The 10,347-nt window shown below is 37.2% G+C and overlaps 1 protein-coding gene across 3 annotated transcripts; it reads right to left on the reverse strand.

The window, feature by feature from the left end:
- Positions 1-2,525: 2,525 nt before the first annotated feature.
- On the reverse strand, positions 2,526-9,601 carry LOC141707351 (auxin response factor 4-like). Of its 3 annotated transcripts, XR_012569034.1 has the most exons (14): positions 8,817-9,601; positions 8,608-8,670; positions 7,693-7,878; positions 7,505-7,589; positions 7,344-7,434; positions 6,743-6,907; positions 6,027-6,146; positions 5,874-5,949; positions 4,709-4,871; positions 3,785-4,524; positions 3,514-3,704; positions 3,174-3,397; positions 2,748-2,951; positions 2,526-2,642 (listed from the first exon to the last, which is right to left on the reverse strand). XR_012569034.1 is itself a non-coding variant. In XM_074510476.1 (12 exons), the coding sequence occupies exons 1-12, from the start codon at positions 9,189-9,191 to the stop codon at positions 3,280-3,282; spliced, it is 2,373 nt and encodes a 790-aa protein (XP_074366577.1). In that variant the 5' UTR covers positions 9,192-9,600; the 3' UTR covers positions 2,953-3,279. The 3 variants fall into 3 exon arrangements, 1 of the variants encoding a protein (XP_074366577.1); XR_012569033.1 differs by lacking the exon at positions 2,526-2,642 and having other exon boundaries at positions 2,746-2,951; XM_074510476.1 differs by lacking the exons at positions 2,526-2,642; positions 2,748-2,951 and having other exon boundaries at positions 2,953-3,397; positions 8,817-9,600.
- Positions 9,602-10,347: the final 746 nt, after the last annotated feature.

Raw genomic sequence — 10,347 nt, forward strand, 5'->3', positions numbered from 1 at the left:
TTTTTGCTCATTAAACTCGATTTACTTAATTAAATAAGAAAGTAAAGGAAGATTTGTATACCTTATGAGTTGGCGGTTGGATTGAGCTAAAGAAATAGGGAAATGGCTGGATAGATCACCGGAATTTGGACCTCGAAACTGCTGCTTGAAAAGGCGGCAATGGCGGTTGTGTGAGAGAGGAAAAAAAAAGATGGTGGTGATGGTATGGTGCAACTAGGGTATTTATAGAAGAAGGTCGACTCTAAGGACGACAGCTGTACACCACATGCAGAAGTTGAAAGTAAGACGCGTCTTCCTCTCATGACGCGTCCACATATTTTGAGCCAAATTTCGCTTGGAAAGAAATTCCAATTTTGTTTTTAACTACAAATGGAATTTGGGGGGTAGTTGTTATACCCAAAATTTGGCATTGGATTGACTCGGGTCAAACGCGGGCTAATTACAGTCAAACTCAGTGTTGCGTTGTGAAAGTGAGGACGCGTCCCAGTATTGAGGACGCGCCTACTTGGGAAGGGATATGTTACGAGGTGAGAAGAGTGCATGTTCAGGGAAGGACGCGCCCAGACATTATGGATGCGTCAATAATTATGAAAGTGCTTGGCAGGTGAAATCTTATATTGATGGAAGCTTTAGGACGCGCCTACTTTAGAAAGGACGCATCATAGGAGGTGAAAAATTGTGTATGATGGTTTAAAAGAAGACGCGCCCTAAATTCTAGGACGTGTCTTGTGACTTTACATGTTATAAGAAATGACTAAAGCAGAGTTGGATTTATGGAGGTTAGGACGCGCCCACTTGGTTAGGACGCGTCCTGTGTTTGATCTATATACTTTTGATGTTGAATTCAGGACAAAGCTTGCATGGAGAGGAGCAATGGAGGATTATTTTTGCTAATGTATTTGTTGCAGGTACTCTCTGAAGAATTCCCTCCTTGAGACGGTCAAGGAGGGGGATGTCCGTGAAAAGCTAGAAGGCCTCCAGGGGTGTGCCTGATGATTGAAGGCCTCCTCCTGTATTCAACGGGTGTCCTCGTTGGGGATGCGGGGTTTAACTTTGGTGTGTGCTTTGGGAGCTCTGTTCTTGTATTCAACGGGTGTCCTCGTTGGAGAACTTTGAAGTCATCCTGCACTTTGCACCCAAGAGCTTGGGATCACCTGTCCTGTTATCTGGTGGGTTATCCTCATTCGGGGGACAGGGACGCGTCTGGCACTTGGGGTGAACCGTGGCTATACCTGCGTTCGTAAATCAAGGGAGATAGCTGTAGCGGAGTGTTATCCTTGCGCAGGGAGATGCACTATCCGTGAAGTCCTACGATTGCGGACGAGCCTTGGGCCTTTGCGGTTGGGCCTCATAGTTGGGCATTCCTAAAGCTAGCAGAAGATGGATATCGGATGGGCTTCTATTGGGCTTAGGAGTAAGAAGTCTCAACGCATTAGACTTCTTGTTCTACGAGAACTACGTCAGGCTTGATCCCTAGATAAAGGGTACGTAGGCACATTGAAAGGGTAAGAAGTTGAGAGCCGATAAGAGAGCCACCACTTACTCTGATCAATCTCAGCCTAAAACAACCATAAACCGCCACATACCGCTTAAGTTTCCGGTAAAGAACCACCGTCACAGATCTTAGTTCCGGCGAGAAACCTCAATCTTTGTTGTTACCAGATTCCTCCGTCAACAATGTTGAGACAAGAAATTTAGTGAGTAACGAAACTGAGCATATTAGAGAAAATTTTGCAAGGCAAATGGCAATTGATCAAAGAAAAACGACTAAGTATGTAATATAATTAATTTGAAGTTTTTGTTTGTATAATTCTCAATTAATTTATAGTCCCTGGTGTATGTCAGTGGACTGGTGGAGTGCTTTCGGGGGTCGTGCACCTGACCTTGCATTGATAGCAAAACGCATCGTTGGTCTTTGCTGCTCTTCATCAGGCTGTGACCGAAACTGGAGCACTTTTGAGTTTGTAAGAATTTTAAACTTCTAATTTAAAATTTATTTCTCAATTAGAAATTTACAACCTCTTCAATATCTATTTGTTTAAATTTGTATAGATTCACACTAAAAGAAGAAATCGCTTGGAACATAAGAGGTTCAATGATCTAGTATATATTCAGTACAACGAAAAGATTGCTGAACGATTTCAAAAGTGGCGTGAGCTTGGGGAGAAGTTTGATCCGATTGCGCTTGAAGACTTTAATTGGAGTGGTGAATGGGTTGGTAATCCAGATGGTGATGTTGTTCATCCTGGAGAAAGAAGATCTTTTATGGGAATATGTTGTTATAGCAGCTGGTACAGCAAGTGCAGTGCGTAATCTTCGTAACAGGAATCGTGATCAAGGTGGGATAACTAATACCAGCTCCAGATCATAGGAAGTTTTAACATATAGTCGACATGGTACTGGTGCAAGTTCACCTCGTCGTGCTTTCCGGTTACTCGACTCTGAAAGTGAGGAAGAAGAGCGTGATGACATAATTCCAGATGATAACAATGATGAAGATATTGAAGAAGATTATGGTGAAATACCAAGTTCAAGACAAATACAGCCTGGAAATAAAAACCTCCCTCATCTCGATGATTTTATCCAGTTTAGCTAAAGTAGTTGCTTGATTTGTAGTATGCATCAGACTTGTTTTCTTTTACCTGTTTTATAAGATTTCACTTTTATAGTATAATTTTTGCTACTCTATTTTATTATAATATATAAAATATATATACATATAAAATATATCCAATATATATAGTAACCGTATAATCCGCCTAATGACCGTCTAGGCGAGCGCTTAACCGTCTAGATGGTTAGGCGGTAGACAGTCGCCTAGCCTCATCATTACGTCTTAACAAGTGTGTTTTCCGCCACCCTTAACTGAATCTAATATATTCCAAAGTTTTATGCCAACATAGCCAAGTATCATGAATCACTTCAACTGTCTTCAAATAATCTGCAAATCGCTGCAACCAAAAATGAAATAATATAAATTTTTGCATCACAGTACATGTTCCAGCTTACTAGTACAACTTTGAAGAAATTGTATCTTCAAATTTAAGTTCACATTACATCAGACGAGGTCAAGTTTATAACACTCATATCTCGTAACATTGGATCTGTCTAACTTAACATAACAGATAGAATTAATAACAAAAACATATTAGAAGCCCACCGCAGTTTCATACAGAGAATTAGTGTGGAGCAAGTAATTAGTCTGGCCGGCTAATGAAGATCATTAAACTGCAGAAATGAGGCTGGCTGGCTGGCTGACCCAGGGACATATAGCGTCCATTACTGTAGTGCTTCTTCCAGACAACTTTGAGTGTCATCGCTGATCATCCCAACCATCATTTTCGCCACTTCTTCTTGGGTGTAAATATGTATCTTGGATACCACTTTACAGAAATTGCTGTAACAAATAATGAACAAGAATTTAGAATAATTCAAAGCATCCAAATATTTGATTTAAGTCATTTACTTGCAAACTGCAAACCAAAAATTACTTAATGCATGTGAAGAACTTACTTCCAAGGATCATCACCAACGACCATTATGCCATTCTCATTATCACTGAACAATACACGCCATCCTTTGGAAGGATCTCTTAGGAGGCCTTCCATGCTAAAGAGCGATTCTAGTTCGACGAGTAGGTCATTATAACCATTCAGCTTCGAGAGATCAATAGATCTTCCAACCAAGTTCCCTTCTTTATGGACCTACGATCAATATTTGTAAAGTCAGCAAAAGACCAAGGAAAGTACATATAATGTGTGTTGATTTGTATATTCATGTTTACCTTCGTGCAAATCCTTTTGCATGAATATTGAGAGTTTGCAGTTGATGTTTCTCCATTCAAGGAGAAGCCAAAAAGTTTGCAATCAGTCACCGTGCTATTTAAGCTGCCATCTTTTTCGATTTTGGAATTCACCTTAGATTTGGGAGGTGAAGATATGATACACTGTGACCAAGGTTCCTTTGATGAATTTAACTTTTTGGCTCCATGGCTGGTGATCCCACTTTGATTGAAACATGGGTTTAATAGAACATTTTCTTTTGAAATGTTGGTATGCGGCACCATGTTATGATCGTCAACAGCTTTACAGGCATCGTTAAAAGGAAAATAAATGTTTCTAGTACCTTCTGAAGCTAGCGGGTAGAAACTGGTTTTTAATCTTTGATGCATGTTGAGGACATCATAACCAATAGCTTTACCCCATGCACTGAGCTTGGTACCAGATTTTCCAGACACGAATCTCAATGAGCAAATTTCTTGACCTTGCAAGACCTTTGGAATTTTATTAGATTCCAAAAAGCCTGTGTATGTAGTGGATGGCTGATCCCTGGAAAAGTCACTTGAATATGTGTTCCCCATCCAATGTGATGCAATACTTTGATGCATTTTGGATTGCATCTCAATATTACGTGTGTAGTTTAATTTATCACATCTATTAAAAGGTGAGACTAAACCTATTTCTTGACCTTGCAAGACCGTAGAGGATATTGAAGAATCCTCAAAGTCTAGAAACCCATTCCTTGCTGCCACGAGAAGTTAAGATTCTAAGTTGCATTAATCAGAGAACTGTGATTTGTTCTAATACAGGGAGGCAAGGTAAAAATGTGTACGTTCTTCACTTTTATAACCTACAGACTTACAGTAGTAGGATATGGTGACAATTTTTTGCAGTGCTAGTTTTCTAACAATGAGACTGAATTTACGTACCAGAAATATGGTTTGCAGGTGGAGTTGTTTGCAGACTAGTCCGATATTTCTTCAGCCCTGGAGAGGAAGGAATGCTCGGGGATGGGAGTGAAACAGAAAGATCTATCTCCCATGGTGAAACTCGATTATGGTGTCCAGCTGTATCCTTATCATCCCACCTGACCTGTTAGATGTCATAACACTGTTCGACTTGACTGGCTCACAAGGTATACAGAATCTCAAAATATTTCAAGTTGTTTTCTTTTAGCAATAAAACTGCAGAAAGTACTAATATAATTCTCATAACTAAGTTGACTACACGAAAGATGTGTGCATAAGAATGAATAAACCAATATTTTTTGTACTTTTTTTGCTCAAACAATTACACAAGTTTGTCTTAGTTTAATTGAAGTCCACACTTTCTTGAAGCCTACAGTAGTAGCACCAAACTACTGCTACAAGTTTCATGAAATTAGACTTCAAGCGTTTAACAATTGCAACCGATACAACTTATTCTACTCATAGAGTTCCTATTTATACATGAATGTGTCTTTAATCAAATAGACAACTCTCTTAATACTTAAGAGAATTTCTAAATTACTGAATGATTATGTAATTGAACACAAATAGACAGGTTGTTCTTGGCTAGTGAAAAATTAATATCTATTGACAACTAAGTTTGTAATGATAAACATTCAAGAATTTCTCTTCATATACCCCCTTCTTGTTCAATCGTTATAAGGATCTAGCAGCTAGTTGCAGTTTTTAAACAACCATTACTAATATTATACAAGACCTCCTACAAATTCAAGAGCCTGCATTTTACAATAGCTACAACTAAAATGGAAATTAGTTTGTATGCCCAAGGGTGCATATTATAGTTCATGGTGAATGTTTCCTAGAAGTTGCGCTGGATCTTGATAATTTAGACGTGACCTCCTATCCAACACTGGAACATGTAGACACAACTAGTATGTATATAAGGTTGACCTCTACTTTTTAAGTATGTCTACAAGGATGACCATTTTGAGTGGACCTAGTGGCAGGATCTGATTAGTCAAATAGTTGCATCTGGGTTGAAGGTTGATGCGAATTGTCACATTCAGTTACGCAACATAAACTTTTGACCAAAAATAACTTAATGGAAACTTGAACAAGGAAGATATAGGTTGAATATAGAGTGTACCAGTAAACATCTCCACTTTGAGTCGGGCCATTTGTATGGATCCACATCATGAATACCAGTAATGACACCACCAAACCTGCAAGATATTAGAGAGATTTTAAGAAAATCTCTAGAATATAATATATGATTGGAGAAAACAAATCTGATGGTAACCTTCTATCTGAGGAATCATCCTTATCAAACTTCGTCTTGAATCTTACACCCACGGGAATTTGACTCGCTATGCTTTTAACATAATCCTGATAGCTCACCACAAATTCTGCATCACTAGCCCTGCAATGCGTTTAAATATACACATCACAATATTTTCTGTACTGCGAAAAAGCTTGGCAACAAACAGATCTTTTTTTTCCCTTAATGCAAAAAGAAGCTTGGCCAGTGCCACTGTGTTTGGGTTACTGAAGTGTAAAATATTCCCACACTTTATCATTTTTTTTAATATAAAAAGGTATCTCACTGGTGAGAGGCTGTATAAAGTGCTCATAAGCAACCATAGCCCTATGGTGAGAGGTTGAGTGTTGTTCTTACGGCAATTAAAACCCTTATCCTGAAGGATGCTTGCGGATGGTATGACCACATCCATATTAATTTCTTAAATCTATCACTACACTTTAGATTTTCTGGGAAAAATAAAGGCAATGCAAAACATATTGTGTGATAACTAAGCAAGATGAACTGAAGTACTCGCTGAGAACTATTGAAGCAGTACTCCGAAAACCAGAGTAAAATTGATACGCATTTTACTTACTATTGCAGTTTCTGAGTTCTCTACTCATTGGTGAAGTGACTAAAACAAAGAGATTCTTGCTTGACATAGAAACCCATCAGCATTTATCTTTCAACTCAGCAAGAAAAGAAAGATATAGTACCTTGGATTGTAGAAAACGTGAAAGGGGCTATTAGTGGATATAGCATTAGCTACCGGGGAAAGAACAATGTGATAAGAGATCTGGTTTCCGGTAACTGAGTCTGGAAGCCAGTTTCTTGGTCGGACAGTTCTTCTGATTCCCAATCGTAGCTCTCCATTTTGACCCCTACACAAAATGTAGTAAACAAATGAAGTGCTCAGTTTCATAGTTGGCTAAAGAGATATTTAACCATTAAAAACCCATGCTTTGATATATTCTATATTTTCTATGAATAACAGTTCCATTGCTACTAGTCCACCATAATACCTGTTTGAGAGAATCCAAACTTATTAACTCTGTACTATATGACAGTGTGAACAATAAGCCAAATCAAAAAGTAAATTTTGCCCTCCGCTATCAGACACTCCTATTAGCTCATAGTCATCATTTTGTTTCTTTTTTGTTATTTATCTGTCTTAGCATCTGATTTTTAAAAAAATATTGCATATTTATGCTCATTCGATTTCCCTTTCAAATATTATATGGACTTTGGTATGGTTGTAGATGGACAAAACAAATTATATACCTTCAATGCAACCAAATCTTATAGTATACTATATACCTTAGAAAGAGGACTGCATCTCCAGAAACCAGATTCTTCTGGCTTACAAAGATGGTCCACCCAGTTGTTAGCAGATGTCGCCTTGGCTGACCTGAAATACAATATTACACTGAATTAAAAAACCTCCTTCTGTGATGCACCGTTAAGTATCCAACCACTACCTCTGTAAATATGACGAAACTTCCACTCCACTCCATGCAAATCCTTGGCAACAATCTCCTGAGAGGGCCTCAGTTGTGTATAATCCTGCAACATGACCGTGTAACACAGATTATGTATGTTTTAATATTTACAAACTGGTCTACATATGGAGGATAGGAAGAAAAAAGGCTAGGAAAAAGGGTATTACTAGAGGTGCGAAACAGTCTTCAGCAGCTCTACGTGGGACAGAAAATCCTCCATGAGTGCTGGTATCAGATGCAGTCAAGGTCTTACAGAACATGTGAGGGGTTGTTTTCATGGGTTTAGCACCATCCTCCTCATCATCCATCCCCAGGCATCCACTTTGTTTTTCCTCTGAATTTGTTCCCGGAAACTAAGAACGTATCAAAACGTGTCAGCATTAAGATATGTCACAGCAAAAACTCCAGAAAGAGGTAAAAGGGCAACAAACATCTGTATCACTTTTACAGAAAGGAGGCTTATCTGTGTTTCTCAATTTAAGTTTTTAACCAAAGCTATTAATTCATAGTTTTCTTTTCTAATCCTCCTCCCCACCAGGCCTAATATATTATAATCCTAGTTTAATCACATTCCTTATGTGCATCTTTGATGTCTATTGTTGATACTCATGCACGTAGCCTTTTATCTTCTTGCTATGGTAGTTAGGCTGGTATGTTTAATCGGTTTTTGTTACACACACACTACAAAAGTTCTGGTTTAGACTTAGTAAGTTGCATTAAAAGTAAGTTAAATGTAGGTAAACAAGATTTATAAATCCCATTAAACCTCCTAAGCTAGTAAGCAGCAGAGAATACTTGCAAACAGACACAAGGTTAACAAGATGACCCAATGTAATCTGGAGCATGAAGAAATCTGTGAAGAACAAATAGATGAATTTCTTCTTCAAAGAAAGAAACAAAGGGGGACTGATTCTTCCAAAACAAGGGAAAACATTGCAACAAAAAAGGCTGGACATAATAAAACAAAGTTTCCAATAATGCAGATTATAGAAATTTTCGAAAGGCAGATTACAGAAAGTTCATAAAGACCAGAAATTTTCATAAATTTTACTGATAAATTGACAAGCAAGTGACAAAAATACCTCTGGTTCTGGAACAGGAAGTAGAGTTAGCTGTGTGTAGACCTCATCATTATCTTTACTTGCCTATTTCAACAAAATTCCAAAATATCAACCCATAATGTAAAAACCAACATTAAGCCATGCCATTAATCAAGTAACAAAAAAATAAAATCATTTCTGAAATGCACAAAACATCAAACACTAAACAAAAAACACATAGTAACAATTACCAGTAGCTGAACATCCATAATCTGGCAAACAATGTGAGGGCTGAGGCCAAAGTTAGAAACTTCAATGTGTGTTAAATTTGAGGCAGAGGCAGCTTGTTCCAAATGCCCTTGTGGAAAATACACAACTAAATCTCCTTTCTTGGGAAGTGTGATTAAAGGGCCAGCACAAGCATGCCAAAGCTCCATAAATATTGGAGAAGCAGCAACACCATCTGTCATTGTAGTGGAAATAATAGAAGAGCAAACTGCAGCCTCCTCTTCCTCTACTTCATTCACAACATGGTTCAAATCAATTTCCATACACACACAGATTCTGTTTTGTGTTTTTTTTTCACACAGTTGGAATATCAAACAAGTGATCAACAAAAGTAGCATATGCAGAAAAGATTGTATCTTTGTAAGAAAGAAGTCAAATGATGGCACAAGAATTACATATAAACATACATAATGACATTAGTACAGTAAAAAGAAAATAGAATCTTGAATTCAAGAATGGCAAAAACAAGAAAAGGTCATGTTTGGAAAGAATGCAAGGAAAGATGAGTGAAATAAAGAAAAGAGAGTGGCTCAACTCAAAGATTGATTCTTTGATAACCCATTTGCATAAACAAGAGACTATGAAATGTACATGCTTATATTAATGAGGAAACAGTGAAAGAAAAGGCAAAAGAAGGCAATGGACAGTGTCTTTTTGGAGGGATGAAAAATGTACAAGGAGAGATGGAGATGTATGAGTATGTGGGGGGGGGGGCATTTTACAAGATAGTACAGCACCTACAAAACACACACACATACACACTTGTTTGCTACTTTGCTTTTGAATGCCTTTTATCATTTGTGCATTTCTCCTTTAATTATACTATCCTCATGCTTCGCCAACAATTTTTTTGCTAATATCATTCATGTTGAGCCCCCTGCTCCAAAGTGATGGTAAATGTTTTTTTTATGTTTCTACATTTGTTTGTTGAACACTCTGAGTAATCGGTAGTTAATCGTGAATTATTCGAACTCTGACTCTGTTTTGAGTGACATTTATAAAAAACAAGTGCACAGTAAGTTAAGTTTGTACAGACTTACAAATTGGACTGCAAATAAAAAGTGTAACTATTCGATACTAATTGAACAAAGAGAAGAAAACACAAAAACAAAGCACAGTTGTACACAAGAAACCAACTTCTGAATCGGATAAAATGACTATTTGGTCACCGTAATAATTTGTAACTGAGTCACCAAGTTAAAAAGACTTTCAGTCAAATTATAAAATATTTTTTAACTTACAAATTCATCATTGCAGTTAGTTTCGTTAAATTTCCTAACGGAAAATTGACGTGGCATACTCTCAAATTTATCTCAATTTTCAATTAGGTCATTAATTTTATCTCAATTTTCAATTAAATCATTAACTTTATCTCAATTTTCAATAAAGTTATCAACTAAATTTGGTTTTAAAATATATTAAATTTGAGGGTTTTTACTATTAAGTCTCATTTTAAAAACCCATTTACAAATTTATCCCATTTATAATATAATT

This window comes from Apium graveolens, chromosome 2, assembly GCF_009905375.1.
Source record: "Apium graveolens cultivar Ventura chromosome 2, ASM990537v1, whole genome shotgun sequence".
In the NCBI taxonomy this organism is placed as follows: Eukaryota; Viridiplantae; Streptophyta; class Magnoliopsida; order Apiales; family Apiaceae; genus Apium; species Apium graveolens.